A 19,012-nucleotide genomic window follows, 5' to 3' on the forward strand; every position below is an offset into this window, starting at 1 on the left:
ACATTCTGTCTTACACGCTTGATGCGTACGCATGATGAAAATTACAAACTTCTTATCTTTTTAAATGGGTGAACTTGCAAATTTTTTAGGTTGCCCAATACTTATTGGCCCAACTGTTTCAACCACACAAAGTACTTTGTTGTGTGCGCGGAATGCAGTGGTAATGTGATGATCTCATTGTACCAAGACAAATCTTTCACTTGTATGAGGGTGTGGATTCAGTGGAGGAAGATTTGAAAATCACAGTCACAGTGAATTCCTCACAATTTACTGTACAGTCCATGCTGCTGTAATACTTCCAGAGTTACTCTGACACCATTCCCATTGTTTTTTTCTCATAAGGTCTCACTAAATGAGTGGGAAATTGCTCGAAAAAAGTTCTGGTCTATATTCCTACGTCCTCCTTTCTGCACGATTCAGGTTTTGCTTGGTGAGGTCAATGCAGGCCTCAGCACCACCCAGGTGGTGGTGAAGGAGCTAAAGGCCAGTGCCAGTGTCCAGGATCAGATGCAGTTCCTGGAGGAGGTTCAGCCATACCAGTGAGTCCTCAGATACACCTGGGGTCACATTGCATGTAAAAGCATATTGAATGATCAGATCATGACTTGTATGTATAGTCTATGCGGATTTATACCAACTCAAATCTTGTTTCTTTTCCCAGAACCCTCCAGCACCCTGCTCTTCTACAGTGCCTGACTCAATGCTCGGATGTGACTCCCTATCTGCTGGTCATGGAGTTTTGCCCTCTGGTGGGACACGTGTTAATAATCAAATTCAGATTATTCACAGGATACCAAATACCTCTTAAAGTCCTCCCTATGCCCATAGTTTTGGATCACTGAGAAAGTTAAACTTTTCTTTTGCTTTTCAGGGTGATCTGAAGACCTATCTACGTAGTTGTCGGATGGCTGATTCTGAGACTCCTGACCCTCTGATTCTCCAGCGAATGGCCTGTGACATTGCCTCAGGCCTTCTTCACTTGCACAAATACAACTTCATACACAGGTACAGCATTGCAGACATTTCAGCTCTATCCATCTTCATCTATATTAATAACCCAGAAAAGAAGACCGTCCTGTGTGTCTCCTGATGGTCTCTTCCTGCAACAACATCCTGGTGCTGCCTGAGTAATTGTGACAAAACTCCAGCATCAGTGATTTTGTTGCAGGAGGTGAACCCCTTGTGACTTCTCAGCCATGTGATGGCTGCCAAGTGAAATACCATATCTGTGGAGGAAGTGCAATTAGACAAAGAGAAGTTTATTTTAGCCTGTCGTCAAATGGTCAGGTGAGAAATAAACGTATGTTTCATGTAGTGCTGTGGATATGGAAGATTATTTATTGCATTTAGACCTATTTAGTGACAGTATTGGAATCCAACTACTAAGAAAGAATGGATTTTATTTATACACTGACTATACAGAGGACAAACATTATAAAGTATCAGTCACGAAAATTATAGGGGTACTTTAAACCCTATCAACAAATATGTATAAAAATTCTTATTTAGACACTAAGGATACTAGTTTGATCACATTTTTCCCAGTTAATGATTTTTTTTTCTCAACTGAGCCCCACTATCAGTGAGAACCTCAGAGATAAATCAAAAACTTTTCAAGGAAATTTCAAAGTAAAATGACCTAAAAGCATGCTCATTCAGCTTATCTGTAGTGTATTAGATGACAGTTTCCTTTGTTTTGACAGTGACCTGGCCTTGAGAAACTGCCTGCTAACATCAGAAATGTCAGTTAAGATCGGAGACTATGGCCTTTCTCACAGCAATTACAAGGTCAGACCGTCAAGTAATAACGTCATTATTTTTATTTAACGCTTAGTCCTCACAATAAGCAGTACTCATATATGTTTGTTGGTGTTGTTCTGCAGGATGATTACTATGTAACTCAAGACCAGATTTGGGTACCACTGCGCTGGATTGCACCTGAGCTCATAGATGAGGTCCATGGAAACTTGCTAGTAGTCGATCAAACAAAATGCAGCAACATATGGTGAGATACATCATAGATAGTTTTTCTTTGCACATAAAAAAATGCAAATGAAGTGCCATAATGTTGATTTAATTTACAAAATATTGTTAATATATTACTTTGGATTCACAGGATTAGGCTGTTTTTTTTATTTTTTGAGAGTTGATGCATCTAATAACATTTACTGAGGTTTAACACAGTCAGTTTTATCTCAAAAATGAGAATAATATGCATAGATTAGTCACTGTGATTAGTTGTGATTGATTATGCTCTCAAAATATTAGTATGTGTGGTGTTGGGCTAAAAAAACAAGTCATATTGGCTGTAGTGATCAGAATGTATTTGATCACAGTCATCATCACAACATCTCAGTTTAGTTTGATTAGTTCTTAATAAGATGCATTAAATATCAGCTCAGTCGTTATATTATCTCTGTTTAGTATACCCCTGTGAAAACCCATTCTGGCATAATAGAAAGAAATTGGTGTGTGTGTGTGTGTGTGTGTGTGTGCGTGCGTGCGTGCGTGCGTGCGTGCGTGCGTGCGTGCGTGCGTGTGCATGCGTGCATGCGTGTGTTTGTGTGTACATATGTATACTCTTTAGGATTATTATTGTTCTGGGTAATGGGTGGTGAACACTTAAAGATCTCTCCCTGTTCCAGGTCTCTGGGGGTGACTGTGTGGGAGCTGTTTGAGCTCGGAGCCCAACCGTACAGACACTACTCTGACAGACAGGTGCTAACTTATGCTGTGAAGGAGCAGCAGCTCAAACTACCCAAACCTCAGCTCCTATTCCCCTTGGCTGAGCGATGGTGAGACACACACCACACACTCAGGGTGACACACTGCAAATAGACATGCCTGGGTTAACGCTCATCAGAGATCAATCATGTTATTCGTCTTCACCAAGTGGGCCAGCCTAATGTTCTAAAGCTTGCCTCATGAAACTGAATGCAGTTGAGTTGGTGCAAACATTGAGGAACAGTAGGCACAGCTCGACACACAAGGAGGAATCTGAATGTCTTCTAACTGCTCTATGTCAGCACCTCAACAGGACTGCTTTCAAATGCACTCTGTCTTCTGCCTCTAATATTTCTCCCCACTCTGTCATTTCTTTTAAGGTATGAGGTGATGCAGTTCTGCTGGCTGCAGCCAGAACTCAGACCCAGTAGTGAAGAGGTGCACCTTCTGGTGACATACTTGTGTGCCAAAGGCTCCAGTGAGGCAGAGGAAGACTTTGAACAACGGTGGAATGCCTTGAGGCCCAACCTGCTTGGTAGTACCTCTCACACAGCGACATCCACAGCGCTGGTCCTAACCCCTACACCTGCCACAGACGATGACGCCAGTGTAGACCAAATTCAAGCAGTGGAGCTGGCCTCCTCTGCCTCGTCTTCCTTCCCTCTCCTGGAGCAATTTTCTGACAGTTTTCACTCTGACACAGGGGATGACCTACTCACTGTCACAGAGACCAGACATGGTCTCAACTTTGAGTACAAGTGGGAGCAGGCCAGAGCAGAGCAGCCCTACTGCTCCTCCTCCACCAGTGGGCCTTTGGGACAGGGGAACCCACACTACCAAGATATCTACTATTCAAGTAAAGGAAGCACATCAGGGAGCTGCAAGACAGACAGCCTGACCTCAGGCATGTCCCCATCTTACTGTCAGCCTGAACACACAAGTGTGGTCCCAGTGCTGAGCGCCCACAGCCCCTCAGTCAGCAGTGAGTACTACATTCGCATAGAGGAACCAATAGACTGTAACATTAATTTGAACGACAACATGGTGGACTATAGCCCCGGATTGGAGGCCAGCAGCAGCAGACTGTCATCTGAGAGTCAGATTGATTCATCCATTGAGCAGTCCACTGCTTATTGGGCAACTGCTGACAAGTCTACAGCCTATGATTCTGACTCAAGCCCCACTGTCCAACTAAACATTAAGGCAATGCCAAAACAATCAGCCAGCACCAGTCCAGTAGCATTAGGCCATTCTAACCACAGCTTAACATCTACTCAGGAAGATACAGTAGTCTGTGAAAAGTCATCAACGTACAAGACACATCACCACTTCTGTCTGTCTGAACAACTGGATACATCATCAGAGTCCAGATCAAATCTTGTCCATTCAATGCAATTAGAAAATCCACGGCGTGCATTACAAGCAGTGAGCAGCCCCAGCTTAGGGTTCTGTGACCCTTACCTTGAAGAGGGCACAGGTCGCAGAATGGTCAATGAAAACTGCAACAATATGATGGGTCCCCTCAGAAAGACATTACCCATTGTTAACCACATTAGCATTGATGTCGGAACAGACGATGGTTTACTGGTAAACTGTCCGAGAGGCAATGATGTTGAGGATGATCTTTTCTCTGAAGGAGAGCCCACTAACTGGATATCAAACCGTTCAGCAAACAATAACAGCCTGAGCTTTGATAGAAGGCAGACAGGAGATGGTAATGACAGCTATGTGGATTTTCAATATTCTGATCATGATAACACAACTCAAGTTTGGTCATTAACTAAGGCCAACACCAGAACCTTCCAGAGTTCCAGGTCTTGTGGCATTTTTGAGGCTAAAAGTGGAGACATTGCCAACAAGGCTAATGAATTAGTTTCACACATTCAGCTTTATCCTAAAGAAATGGAGGAATTTTCCACTCCAGTGGGAAGGAAATTAAATGCAGAAACTCTTAGAAGTATTGATTCTCTTACCAGAGTAATTATTAATACCAGAGATGTAGAGGGTGGAAAAACAGAGGGGATATATGAAAAGCAGTTGCTGAATAATGGGCAGAGATTGTATTCTCAACCTAAATTGATTCAGGAGAAAAGCTCTGTAAAATCTCTGTCCTCTACAAAGGATCCTGAGACTGGCCAAACAGTTTTGCCAGTTAAGCAGAGGGGGCACATTTGGGAGAGGGTTTCAACAGGACTCTCTTTTGGTGTTGGAGACAAGAGGCTACACTATCCAGGGGCATCAGTTAGCAGCAGAACACTGGACAGTGGGATGGGGGTCAGCAACTCCAGCATTGGCCTGGTTGAGCTCGGCGACTTCAGTGAGGATGATGATGACGATATCACAGATATTACATCAGGGATCTTTGCTGACTTCAATCTGGACTATGCCGAGGTAGAAGAAGAAGAAGAACTGAGCCCATTGAAGAACACAGAGAGAATGCCAGACTCTGTAGACACCCTGAACTTGTCCTCATCATTGGCAAGCACCTCGGATCAGGCCTTCAGCCCTGATCCGTTCAATAACCCCGTCCTTCCCAAATCTCTAGATAGTGGCTATGACACAGAAAATAATGAATCTCCAGAGTTTCTATTCAAAGAGCTTGGAGACTCCCTTAGTGTTGAGCGGGACCAGAGTATTGATGGAGAAACAGAACTAGTTCTACCATTAGGTTTAGGCCAAGGAGTCTGCACTTCCACAAGCCACTCCAAGCTACAGTTAAAAAGCCTGACTGATAACCCATACAGGGACTCCGCCTATTTTTCTGACTACGATCCTGAAAATGGGAGAAGCTCTCCAGAGGATAAAAGTAAATTCTATGAAGGTTCAGGTAAGGGTAACATCACGGATAAAAAATTTCAGGCACTCCTAGATGATGATTCCTTCCCACAGCAGTTCAGCAATGAAGACAATTTACAAAATGTGAAACACATCAAAACTTGTGTTTTGGTAAATTTCTCTGAGGCTCACCCTAGTTCACCCCAATCCATTCCTGCCCCTGGGTTGTCCATGCTGTCACCCTTTCCTCCACAAATGGGAGGCTGCCTGACCAAAGAGTCGGCCCCTTCAGAAGATGATCTTGGTTTGGAGACAGATCACTCAGGAGACGAACCTTCTTCAGAGTTTATCTCCTCCATTGGGTCTGAATCCTCCTCTACCATCCGGGAGGCATCAGGAAACCATCAGGAAGGAAATAGAAGAGCTGATGATTCCTCCCAAGTCCAGGCTTTGCCTTCCGAATCCACTGTAACTGAGGCCACAAAGGACAACAAACATGCTGACGGATCTATAGAGGATGAAGAACTCCCTGAATTTAGTTATATTAAAGACGACACAGAAGACAGAAAGGAGTCTGTCAGAATAAACGAGGATGATTTTGAAGACATAGATGCAGAAGAAAGTGACTCACAGGACAGTTTACGTGAAGAATCCAATGGTCCTGTTGACCTGTCTTCTTCCTCGTCATTGTTGGAGCTGTGCGGAGAGAAAGTGAGAGCTCCGCTGGAGGAGGCAGAGGATGAAGATGACTCAGATGACAGTGACTCTGATGAAGAGTTGAGGACCTACAACATTCAAGATGAAGAGAGTGAAGAGAGTGAGGAGGATTTCACCACAGTGCCAGTTGTTGTGAGCGACTGCAGCAGGGCGCTACATCTACGAAGCCTCCTGAAGATGCCAAACTTGCTTGCCCAATCCTTCTGTGATGAGTTGGAGAGGAAGAAAAAAGCTGTGTCCTTTTTTGACGATGTTACAGTGTTCCTTTTTGACCAGGTATGACATGGTAATGGGCCACAATTATATATTTGTACCGTCTGTTGACGGGATTGTTGTCTTTGCAAGATTATGTTGTGATAGGCAATATTTTTGGTGTGTGACCTCCAGGAGAGCCCCACAGGGGAGCTGGTTGACTACACCTTCACTAGTGAGGAGGAATCATCAGAGGAAAAAGCTTTTGACCACCACCTACAACCTGAAGCAGAATCCCGTGAAGGATTTTGTGTTTCTGAAGAAACAGAAAAGATTAACTCAGAAGCAGGTGAGTTTTTTCAAGGACATACATTGACTCACATGGTAATACTGATTGATTTATCCCACAACGCTTATCATAGCTGTGAATGTGCTTGTGATTATTCAGATCAGGGTTGTGATTGGAAAGGTGACCTCTTGTTTGAACCCTGCTCATCTTCTCCCAACGCCATCCCTGAGTCCCAGTCCTCACCCACATCCACCTCCAACAGTCCTGAGGCCACAAAACCTGCAGCTGTGGCACTCAATCGTTTCATGGTCTCACGCTTCTCGATCACACACGTCTCCGACCATCACACGGGCTCAGCAACAGGTCTGTATTGACTGTCTTCGACCAGCATGAACTGTTGTATGTCCCTTTAGGTATAAATTCAGTCACCAATTGTTTTTTGATGACATGATTTCTGAATGTCTCTGTTACAATGCTGTGTGTTAGCCATCTCCATTGACACTGTATTTGTTATGATCTGTCAGATCACTTCATTTAAAATTATACTTGTTCATATGTGCGTGAAGCAGCAATGACAGCTTTCGTCTGCTCCAATGCAGAGCAGATGGTCATTCTGCCTAACAGACAGATGCTTTTGACACAACAACCCATGTTCATTCTTCTCACTGATTTGGCAACACGTCTAGTCATGAACCTGACTTGTGAGGCGTGATCGAGGCTTGATCTCTGGTTAGCTGGCCACCTGGTGCACTATGCATCAACTAGACCTATAGTTGCTGGTGTGGTTCTGACTATGCAATGCCACTGCTAACACCATTAATAACAAGGCAGTCCGAGACTGCAACATCCCGTGACACCCCTGAATTCAACATTTTACCCTGACCTACACATTTTTGTGCCTCTGGCTTCCTGAAAATGTTGCTTTTTGTTTTGTGATTATACAGTATGTCACCAGGTTTCAGAGATGTTTACCTAAAAAGGTATACAGTGCGCCATCGTTCTTTGCGGTTAATGCGTTCCAGGAACCACATGCAATTAATGAATTCCGCGATAAGAGCGACAAACTATTTATTTTATTATTCACGGTAATTTAAATGTTTATGAACTGATATTTTAATAAACTGATTTCGTAAACTGATGTTTTTGAAATGTTCATGAAACCATACTGATATTAAACCACCTTCTATCTGGATTACCTTTCCCACATTCCTATAGACTGTCTGAAAGCTGTGATACTAATTGCTGTATTTCCAACAGCTCAGAAGACTGAGTGTCCCACAGACCCAACTGGAGGAAAATGAGCCCAGATCCTTCTCCACACAGAAAAACAGCAGTATGAAATCTAGACGTTTTACAGAGTTTTATTTTTTATCAATGTTTGGGGCATCTGCCCCTGGTTACCCTTTATGAGACAGTGCCTCATATTGTAGTGAAAGAACCTCAATGATCTTTATTTTGTGAAGAATGAATGCTGCAGGTAAAATAAGTCGATACAAAGTCCATCATTGACATTAGTTTAAACACGGTATATGAACATCGCTTTGCTCAGTGCAGAGTGTCTGTTGCTGACCTCTCATTAACTTGTGAATTTTAAAGAATGAATCAAACTAAGAGGATTAAAAACAAAAGGTAGCACAGTGACACTTCATACCTGCTCCTCTCTTCGGTTGCCTTGGTCCATTTGCTTACCATTGATCTGGCCTTCTGTTTTTGAGACTGTTAGACAACTCTCATTGTTGGAGCCAGAGAACAAATCCACTGTCACACAAGAAGCTGTGGTGCGTTTATGAACACATTAGCCGACCCACAGCCTTGGGTGGTGGTGATGGTGTTGGAGGTAGATGGAGGTGCCGAGCTTTGCTTTGTCCAGTTATCCAATTCATCTTGACAGGTGGACAGTGTGGATTGTGTTAATGGAAAAATAATGTGGGTAGTCTTAATACCACTACCACTCACTCCAGTTCATGATGATGTACAGTTATCCCATCTGTCAGAAGCACTTTGTAGTCCTACGGCCAAATGTTTTTGGCATTTTTTGTAGAAAAACCCTGGAATGAAATATCCTAAGTACTTACGTTTCTATTGGAGCCAACTAGATCTTCCCTTTATTTGTGTCAGTAGCAATTTTCATAGATTTTATCAGCAAAAATGTGTCAATAAGATTCAACAAAATTCAGCCTCTCATGTCATAGATGTCAAATGTCAGTATCAATGTTTATGCATCTTTTTGACGTCTATAAATTGACCGTTTCCTCATGACATTTATTCTGAATGCCCAGTCTGATGTGTACAAAAAAGAAAACCATATTTAAAATATGACATGTGACACTTATTGTGTGAATGTTTTATTGATATATAGCAGGTAGCTTGACTTGAATTACTACTGCTGTATCAACAGCTCCCTCCCCCTTCCCCATCCTTCTTTTGCTTAAAGTGCCAATTCTGTTTCGTCTCACCTTGCCTTTTATGTATTGCAAGACGAGAAAATGTTGCCAGTATTTTTGTATGACTTAAAAAGACGTAACCGGAGATGTGTCTCATAAATTTGCCAAAGAGATAACACAAAGCCGATTGGTTAAAATGGAAGACATCTTGGGAGAAGACGAGGTAGACTGTTGTGTGCACCAGTAGTAACAACATCGCTGTTTCCATTTTTGTCATCACTCAATGCTATTGTACCGCCCCAAGGAAATAAATTCAAATACTTTTTCACTTCTAGTTTCTGGGATTTACTTGCATGATGATGTCAAGCGAAAACAAGAAAACAAAAACATGAAAAGATATACAAGTATGACATTTGTGCCCAATTTTCATTTATTTTGGACAAGATAATTTATTTTCACTTTCTGTACAGTACAGATATAGTACAAACAGGGACAGAAGTGAGGAAAGGACAGTGAAAGCTATATAAAAGTAAAAATGCATTTGAATTTGCCCGATCATATCACTCAGTGTAAAGGATTCATCTGTGGGAAATTTACTTGATTTATTGCAGTCTACACTCATTGCTTTGGCTCATCCACACATCCCAACACATTTCTCCATCACATACAGTTTCACTTGTATCCTCACACATCATACCATCAGATAAATTCCTCTGCTCCAACGCTGTCTCTTAGATGAGTTTATAATACGAGAATGAACGATCACAAGTCATGATAATACTGTACCTTGTGTGATAAGCTACCACTCCCTCAAAGCTAAATACATAAAAGTCCCATTATGCGTCCGCTGTAATTTATGTAGCTGGCAGCAGACACGTTACTGAAATTTAAAAAGAAGTAAATTAAAGCAATTCAAAATATTGTATTTTTCCAGTGAAATAGTGAGAGCAAGGTGCTGGAGCTTAATCAGCAATGGAAAAAGTAACTATTACATGCAAAGAAAACAAAAGCAAACTTACGTTCTCAGGAATATCACGAATTACAAGTTGAGCTTTGATGCCCTTAAACCAGTTTAGAGTATGACCGGGTTAATTTTACATGAAGCGCATGTTTAAAAAGAAAAAGGCACAGCTCCCACATGGAAATATGGGTGTACTGTATCACCACTTGTAATTATACAGAAGTCTCTCTTAGCAAAATCAGAATCATAGTTTTTATCACCTTATGACCCGCTCTATTTGTGGCAATTTATTCTTCAATCTACTCGTCGTCTCTAGTGATGCCCTGAAAACTTAAAGACTGAGCTCGAGTCGGCCTCATTTAAACAAGTCATGTATTGTGCCTTTGCTGTTTGTTAATGTAAATATCTCAAATTAATTTTACAGTGTATATTGTTAAAAAAAAACAAATCCCATAATAGAAATGCTGATAAATAATAATGGGATGGCGCCACTAGTAAAACCTATTAGCTATACTTCATCCACGGTCGCTGGGATCTAAATAACTAAAATCTATCGATGCACTTGCGCTCAAATGTTCAGGCAGATGCGTTCAGTGTTTGTGGAAGCGTTTACAAAACATCATGAGGATTAATCAGAAATTCTCAAGAGTGCATTTCCATGGCAACAGAAACAAAACAAAAAAACTGAATTCATAGTGGTGTTACATCTTCCATGAGGTAATCCCCCTCCCACCCCTAGCTATACTTCTCGGCTATGTTGCGATAACATCATACAACATGTTAGCATTATGGTCCCGTTTAAAAGGGCCGATTAGCGGACAAAAAGGTCACAGCAAGAGGCTAGTAGAAGATTGGAGCAGATCGGTCATCAATGAAGGTGGGCCGGAGGTAGACCTCCAAGGAACGGTCACTGTGGGGAGAGGAGGGGTGAGAAAAGGAACAGTGATAGTTAGGATGAACATGACAATATGTAGAGAGATATGTGGACAGAGTACAACCACAGTGGAAGAAATCATCCTTCCTATAGGTTTGCTTCTTACAGTAAACTGAGCAATTAGTACTGAGTTAGCAAGCATATAGTGAGGAAACTGCAGTGAGAAAAAAAGAAGATAAAAAGCTAGATTTTAAGAATAGGTATGCATGCAGGGTTTGTGTTTATGATACTGTGAACCACACATACAAATAGAAACATAAAGAAATAAAAATTCAGGTGATTCTTGTACAACCCAAGGCCTGCTGGACTGACAGAACCAAATGCTGCCACATCCAAAGAAGCCAAAGGGACAGAAAAGACCCGTGATTCCCATCATCCTACTGCAGCCAGACAGCCAATGACAGCAGAGAGAGCTGGGCAGTAACAGAAAGAAAGAGAGAGTGATTGGCTGGCTGAAAGGCGATGGAGGCTGGTGACTTACGGTGGTCCTGTTCCCTCAGAACCGGGACAATTCTGGACCCAAACTGGAAGGTAAAGAGAACCTTTGGGTTTGAATGGCTCATCTCTCAGATGCATGCATGGGTCACATTTTGTAACAACACTGCTGGTTAGTCTGGTGCAAAAGGTGAGGGTGAATATACTGTAGGGTGATAATGACTATAAACGTAACGAGGGATGGAAAACTGAAGTATGCATCAAAAACATGCTCAACATGCCATATGAAGTACTGCAAGTGCTGATGTAAAACCAATGTAGTCAACACTGATGTTTAATAAAATGTGTGCATTATTTCTAGAACCAAACCCAATACAATGAAAATAATTTAAAAAAACAACCCTAAAATACGACATAAGGATCCAGTCAAAATTCAGATTCTCACCATAAACATATCGTACACACACCTCCACCACACACATACACACACACACACTGACAGAGCAGCACAGATGCCATGGGTGTTATCGGTGGAGGGGTAAAGATGAAATTGCATGCCTCTGAAACAATTCACACATGCATGGAAGTAAAAGAAATCAACAGCAAATTAACAACCATTAAAGTGGAGGGGAGATAAACAAAAACTAAAAATGTCATTGTGACTGACAGAACATATTTCTCGTCAGACCAAACTGTTATTAATATATAGAGATATGTTTTATTCAGAATACCTTTGTAAAAAGTCACCATACATTCAAGGTCAATTTTCAGTATCACATTGTTCTGATTTCCCTCCACAGCATGCATAAGATAAACACTTCAACTGATCAGTAGTTTCTCATTGTTTCTGGAAATAATTTCCTTTTTTTTTGTACAGGACAATATAATTTTTATTTTTATTTTTTTCAAAAGAAAGGACCAAAAACTACATAGCCACTCGGAATACAATCATAAATAACAACGAGAGCTGCAGAAGCCGTGTTCGTCATAAAACCTTAAACTAATTCACAGCCATTATTGAGGACAGTCAACAGAAAATAAAAAGCCTCCTCCAAACTTACTGCAGTTTCCGATAAAAAGACATTTTCTGCCAGGAAGTTCAGACAAGAACGTCGAAAGAAAAAAACAAAACATATCCTGTGGTACTGAGGGTGAAAATTTTTATCAAAAATGTATATGAACACATTATTTTGCATTGACCATAATGTAAAAATTTTGGTGGACTGACAGAAAATAACTAATATATATACGGTATATATATATAATTTTTTTTATTATATATACTGTGTATTCTTCAAGCGCAATTTTGTAGGTTTGCTTTATTGCACATAAAATATGTGTTTAGTAGAAAAAAGAAGCAAAAAGTAAGGCAAATATGACACACACCCTCTGGACGGAAAAATCAAGTCTAGCACTGACACAAGGAAGCACAGCACGACCTACAGGATCTCCCAGAACAGAAACATGGTAATCTGCTGCACAGCCTCACGTTGAAGAAGAGCATGTGTGCTGCCGGGCCAATGTGTGCTTGAAAAAGGCCATTCAGCCAGTGGCTTTAGTACAATGACATTGTAGTCTTTTGGCACTTATACAGTACATGAACATGTCCTTTAGTTTGACAAAATGACACAACCATGTACATGCATGAAGGACAAGCAGTAGCAAAGGCAGTCTCTTGAGAGACCAGTCCGTGATGTTGGACTGATCAGAGAGCGTATTCAGAGTCCATATCGCTGCATGCCGAGCAGGTAGGCCCCGCTCTGGCTCTCCCGCTCAACGCAATCCTCCACCCACCAACCGCTACTGTCCACACCAACACCACCAGCAGGAGCAGCAGCACCCAGGAAGGACGGAAGGAGGAAAAGGAGGGACCCGAGGAGGAAGAGAGGACAGAAAGGAGGGATGAAACTGGCCTCTTCCACTTGGAGAAGGGGTGTGTGTGGAGGCTGAGGCGGAGGAGGAGGAGGAGGAGGAGGAGAGGTGGAGATAAGTGGACAGGAGGGAGGCTAAGAGGAGGGGGAAAGATGGGACGAGGCCCCTTTGCTATCCGGAGCTGTCTGTGTCTGTCTGTATGTCTGTTCTCACACAGTCGAAATCAATTTGCCATCAGGACTGTCACTGTGGAACAAAGAGAGAAGGAAGCTTGCCAGGTCGGACACACTCAGAGAGAAATGGAGAAAGACAAGACAGGCACAAGAAGGTGAGGTAGGGTTTAAGAGGAGCGTAGGTGGGGGTCCGGAAATCTATGTTGCCCCCCACCTACAACTACGACCCCAAACACACCTGCCGTGATCAGGAGGATTGGACTTGCAATTCCCTCATCAACAGTTTTTATCATCCAAACACATTGGCTAAATGGATGCTACCATCCACCTCAAGCAGCTTTAGTAAATATTAGTCCCTGAAAAGTCAGAAAAATGATCGGGACGTTATTGTTGATGAGAAAATTAAGTCATCTCCTTAGCTGGACGGATGCAGTGTTAGATTAGACTGTAAGGGGTGAATGCACCCGGCAGGGCAGTACTGTCTCAAAATACTGATACAGTCAGAGCAGACAAGAGCATGTAAAACAGCTTGACACTGGAGCCCAAAGCCCCAGGCTGACAGGCAGTGATGACTGAGATGAGGTCAGCGTGATGTCTATTGTCACAACACGTGCTCCCAACACCACACTCCAGCTCTCTCACGCGTACAGACACATTTATATACATGTAGACAATTTTATAGTCCCTGTTCACACAGAAACAGACACAGAATAATCCATAACCCTGTCCTCAACATGACCCCGATGAGTCATCTCAAACTCTGCCATAAGCAGCGTGACAATAAAGTGGACCCCAGCTAAACTGCATTCATTAATTTAACGACTCGTTTTCAAAAAAAAATTATAGCGAGAGCAAAAAAGAAGAAAAAGTCGACGGTAAACCTCCTTAATTTCACTTCGGGGATCAAACCAGTATATAAAATTAAAAAAAAATTAAAATTAAACATCCATTTAAATTCTACACATGCATAACATTAGGTCTCTATTAAAATGATTAATCAGCACGGAAAGTAATGGCCAATTGTTTTTAAATTTTTAGACGACTCCCTATTCTCTGCCATCATTTACAGATATCCATAAAGTGAATTTACGTATTTAGGTTATAGAAAAAAGAAACCATAAGAGGAGAGCATTAAAAATTTTTTGAATACAGACTAAAAAAAGAAAAAAGCCACAGAACACAATAGTGATAATAATAATAATGAGATACTGTCAACGAGCAACAATTCCATACTAAAAATGGTTCTGCTGCTACATTTTCCTTGTATTTTCTCACCATCTTATATTTGCTTTGTTTGTAACTGATTGGTTCATACACTTCACATTCAGTAGAATGCAGAAACAATAAAGTAATGGTAATACAGTAAATTATTATCGGCTTAAAACGTGTACGCAGTTTTTAATTGGCAGACACAATAAGAAGTTGATCAATGTCTACTGAGTGTTATATCAAAGGCTTTCCTTAACAGCAGCAGTCATACTGGTGATAAAAGAGAGCAAAGAAGGCACTTACCTTGTGGCAAAGCGGCCATCGTAATCCTCAATAGCAGGCTGAAATGATAGAAGGGAGCTTTTTTTTTTATTTTGCATGCTCTCACATAAACAGCAGGTGGCAGCAGAAACTGAGCAAAAATCCTCTTCAGTTATTGCAGGATTACTTATGAGCAATTATACAACACAAGTCAAAACCTGGTGGAAGCTGCAAAATCAGCCAAGAGTGTTTGTGTGTTGTTCAAGGCTACTACAAATGTTAAACTGTACTTACTTGTACCTGTGTGCCAAAGCCTGCCATGCTGTAGGGGCGTGGGCGGGTCTGTGCTAGGCTCTGTGCCAGCAGGCGGGCAGTCAGGCCGTAGTCAGGTGTGGGCAGTGATCCATCATTCTCCAACAAGTTCCCCGTGCTGCTACTTTTCCCATGGTGCAGGCTGGGAGGCGAGGCAAACAAAAGCATCAGACTTGTGCTCATTGAGCCGACACACGGTTGGAGAGGGAAAAAAAACAAAACTACATACTTCACTTTAAGCTTCTCGCTATCGCTCTCCGGCAGTACACGTGTGTAGGAGAAAGGGAACCAGCCACGCCTGAGAAAGGCAAGTTCTGTGTTACTGTACGGCCATGGAGAGGAAATAAGTATTGAATCCTGCAGCTTGGATTCAGGCAAGAAAGACTAAATCCAGAGCTACTCACATCTTGTTCTTCTCGTTCTCCCCGTAGTGCCAGCCGTCGCGGGCTTCCGGCACTAGCAGGGTGATCACGTCTCCCTCGGAGAAGCTGAGCAGAGTGCTGTTGTCACCCGCAGCGTGGGAGAATATGGCCTGGACACGGGAGCGTCCGTTCTTTTCCAGGCCCGCAGCCATTGAACTGGATCTGGGCAGGGTCCGTGTCTCTCCTGAGGAGGGTTCAGATAATCACTGTGAATGACTGGAATCTTTTCATTGGTCTATAACATTTGAAAGAAACCTATAGAAAAAAAAAGGTCAGACAAGGAGGTGTTGCAGGATTTCTGATATCTTACCGACGGGGTTCTTATTCTTGGCGGGAGCAGGCCTGCGCACAGGGAGGGTGTTGGAGTAGACATCGCTGACCTGTCTCTGGGGCTGAGCCTGGGACTGGCCCTGCGCCTGGGCCTGAGGGGACGAAGGCCTGACTTGGGACACGGACATTGTTCCTCCATCCGTCCAGTATTCTTCTCCGTGGACCCCTGTTGTCCCGTTGACCATGGACATACCATCAGGGCCCATCAGCCTCTGGAATAAGAAGGTGACAATGAGAAAATGGGAGCAGCATCAGTTCCATTCTGAGAAACTTAAACTAGGCTGAAGTATTGATATGAATTCACTTCAATAAGATAAATTACAATTTTAGCATTCACTTGTTTGATTCCCTCTAACAGTCCCATCTTCTTCTTTATAAAGGGCCAAAGGCAGACAAGCTGACATTAAGACTACCTCAGATACCCAATGTAGAGAAAAGAAGGCTCAGCCATCAATTCTGATGTTTCATCCTCATATTACAGCAACTTTTTGCCAAAAGAAATACATCCAAAAAACAAGCACTGAACAGACATCAATGTGATGTAAACTACCAAATGTATTTCTCCTTTTGTGTCCTGAGCATTAATTGATTCATCTCCCATCTGAGGAAGAATTTGTGACCTATACTCCAGCTAGCCCCCAGGAGACAATCGATAAACAGCACAGAGTACCCACCAAGTGGGAAGGTTTGTATTTTCGTTTCCTTTTATTTAAAATAAATGTACAAACAAGATCTTTTTCTATTGTTGGAAAAATAAGAGAATAAAAGCAGTAAAACTTACCGCTGGGTGGCCCAGGCCACCGCCCATGAACACAGCCAGCTCTGGAGGTACAGGAAGAGGCTGAGCCCCGGGGATAGGGTCTGAAATAACCAGGTTGGATTTGGAGGTATGGAGGGGGCTTGTGCCCCCCAGGGCAGCAGAGCCCATCTGCTGGGCCAGGAGCACGGCCCTCTCTGGCAGCTTGTTGGGGTCTGAGCAAGCCTGCTGCCACATCGGGATCTTCTGGGTCAGAAGGTCTTTACCCTGAAAGAAGGAAGGACAGATCAGAGAGGACAGACACTGATGTGGCTCCAGAAAGACCAGAGGAAATAAAAGATCACTTTGGCATTTTCTTATGCTAAACGTTCAATATACTCTTATATACAACTACCTGAGACACTGGAACATTAGATATTGTTAAATTGGTCAAAGGAGGAGTGGAAAAAAAGTGAATGGATGGGTTTGTTCCTGATCTGGGTTGTGGGGCAGATTGTGAATTCAGATTCAGTGATAGAAGTGAAACACCAAAAACACAAATGTCACCTCTTTCAGACAATAGAAAGTAAAAAAACAAAACAAGTGTGTGCATCTAACAAATTAAAAAAAAAAGTTCTATGACGTTATGAACTCCTTGACCTTAAACAAGTCTGTTAAATCTTTGAACTCCTTGCATCGTGATGTTACACAGACTTTCTTCATATAAATAAAAGCTGGTTACATTCAAACCTTTTCCATTCATGTTTCTACAATGGCGACTAAACAGGAGAGACACAATCTATGTCAGCTAGAAACAGTTACCTTCTGCAGGTCGCAGTGCCCCTGGAAGGGGTTTTTGGGGTTTGGTGCTGTGCTCAAAGGCACCTTGATAGGAGGTGAGCTGTCACATCTCCAGCTACCTGTTCACACACCATACTTAGGTCCACGCTGGGCTTGAACTGGCCACCCTCAAACCAAGTCCATATGGATTGAGCTACTGCCACCTCAAATTTATCTGAATCTGAACAACTTCTCATTTAATAACCATTAATCTGGACATAGCATTTGAAAGACTAACAAAAACTCTGGGAAGTTTGTACAAAATTTTTTCAAACTGCTTAATTTCATAGTCTCTAAAAAAATAAAAACTGAAATATCTTCAAGTTTGTTTCCACTCCTTCCTTGACCACTGCCCTTTGCAAAGCTATGATAATGTGCTGCGTGGGTGAGGATGCGGGACGGACTAACAACCGAGCTGCCCACGTCAGCATCTCACAACCTGTGGACACGGCTGTTGTTCCTACAGACACAGAGATAGAATTTAATGGGTGTGCAGGAATGCACGCTTGCATCTGCAATGTGAGTTGACAGGACACACACAAACATGCATGCAAAACAGATGCAGCTCTGTCTCTTTGTGTGTGTGCTAATTTGTAGCTCTCACCATCTCCTCCCCTCACACACACGGAGACGCATAAATCTCGAACACAAACGCACCCTCTGGCAGAGGGTTCTTCACTTTGCTGAAGATGAACTCTTCCTACGCACACCCCAATTCTGATTAATGACTAGACTCCTGGTTGAAAACAAAGTCATCCTCCAGCCGCATCTTCATGCTGGCAGCTCACACCCACCAGTGATCTCAGGAGACCAATGTACTCCATTACCCAAGAATTTCACAATCTCTGGTAATGGCTATGCGCATGTTTGTAACAGATATACACACAAAACAAAATGCATAAAACAACATCTTTTCAAAATAAAACAAGTATTGAGGTAGTTTGGTTTTCTTGTGTTGTCACTATTGCCAATCAAATCTAATCGAGCTACATCCCCATTCCAAGATGAAGCTGATTATCCAATATTTCGTTAACTTCCTCTTTATTTATCGATGGAAATAGGCAACATTAAACATTAATTGAGTCGATTTTGTAATGGAGTGGTGTCTGGACATACCTTGCCATGGTAGGCGCTGTTGTTCTTGGCCACCGCACACTGGCGGTCAACAAGGAAGCAGTACCTGCGGCGCTCCTCAGACAAAGCTGTCTTGTATCCTTCGGCGATGAAGGTGTCCAACTCGGTCTGCTTACTGCTGATGGTCTCCACAAACTGAAGGCAAACAAAAAAACAGCATATTTTACTGACTGGAATACCCGTTTTCTTTGCGGTGCAGGTGAATCATGCATTTAAAAAAAGTTACTTTCACATTTAATAGGCAAGGCTGATGCACAAACGGCTAAGGAACACCCTGCTTCACATTAACACAATTACATAAATTCGCACTTT

General features: G+C 42.4%; 2 protein-coding genes across 8 annotated transcripts in view; one reads left to right on the forward strand and one right to left on the reverse strand.

The window, feature by feature from the left end:
- aatka (apoptosis-associated tyrosine kinase a) overlaps window positions 1–9,409 on the forward strand; it is a 32,026-nt gene extending 22,617 nt beyond the window's left edge. For 2 of the 3 annotated variants that reach the window (XM_068335898.1, XM_068335896.1), the window contains 10 exons: window positions 421–539; window positions 662–749; window positions 872–1,005; window positions 1,704–1,788; window positions 1,884–2,005; window positions 2,646–2,795; window positions 3,105–6,492; window positions 6,604–6,757; window positions 6,857–7,060; window positions 7,955–9,409. In XM_068335898.1, coding sequence (XP_068191999.1) covers window positions 421–539; window positions 662–749; window positions 872–1,005; window positions 1,704–1,788; window positions 1,884–2,005; window positions 2,646–2,795; window positions 3,105–6,492; window positions 6,604–6,757; window positions 6,857–7,060; window positions 7,955–7,998 — 4,488 coding nt within the window. In that variant the 3' untranslated portion in view covers window positions 7,999–9,409. Of the gene's footprint in view, window positions 1–420; window positions 540–661; window positions 750–871; window positions 1,006–1,188; window positions 1,288–1,703; window positions 1,789–1,883; window positions 2,006–2,645; window positions 2,796–3,104; window positions 6,493–6,603; window positions 6,758–6,856; window positions 7,061–7,954 lie in introns of those variants that run through there. The other variant, XM_068335897.1, reaches the window with a different exon arrangement.
- An 87-nt stretch (window positions 9,410–9,496) lies between these two features.
- baiap2a (BAR/IMD domain containing adaptor protein 2a) overlaps window positions 9,497–19,012 on the reverse strand; it is a 48,359-nt gene continuing 38,843 nt past the window's right edge. Inside the window, exons 7-15 of one of the 5 annotated variants that reach the window (XM_068335902.1) lie at window positions 18,683–18,835; window positions 16,772–17,014; window positions 15,971–16,202; window positions 15,643–15,844; window positions 15,468–15,536; window positions 15,227–15,380; window positions 14,969–15,006; window positions 11,458–11,500; window positions 9,497–10,952 (exon numbers count right to left, since the gene is read on the reverse strand). In XM_068335902.1, coding sequence (XP_068192003.1) covers window positions 11,473–11,500; window positions 14,969–15,006; window positions 15,227–15,380; window positions 15,468–15,536; window positions 15,643–15,844; window positions 15,971–16,202; window positions 16,772–17,014; window positions 18,683–18,835 — 1,119 coding nt within the window. In that variant the 3' untranslated portion in view covers window positions 9,497–10,952; window positions 11,458–11,472. Of the gene's footprint in view, window positions 10,953–11,457; window positions 11,501–12,680; window positions 13,215–14,968; window positions 15,007–15,220; window positions 15,381–15,467; window positions 15,537–15,642; window positions 15,845–15,970; window positions 16,203–16,771; window positions 17,015–18,682; window positions 18,836–19,012 lie in introns of those variants that run through there. The other 4 variants (XM_068335901.1, XM_068335900.1, XM_068335899.1 and 1 more) reach the window with 4 other exon arrangements.

The sequence above is a fragment of the Antennarius striatus genome, chromosome 16 (genome assembly GCF_040054535.1).
Source record: "Antennarius striatus isolate MH-2024 chromosome 16, ASM4005453v1, whole genome shotgun sequence".
Taxonomy (NCBI): domain Eukaryota; kingdom Metazoa; phylum Chordata; class Actinopteri; order Lophiiformes; family Antennariidae; genus Antennarius; species Antennarius striatus.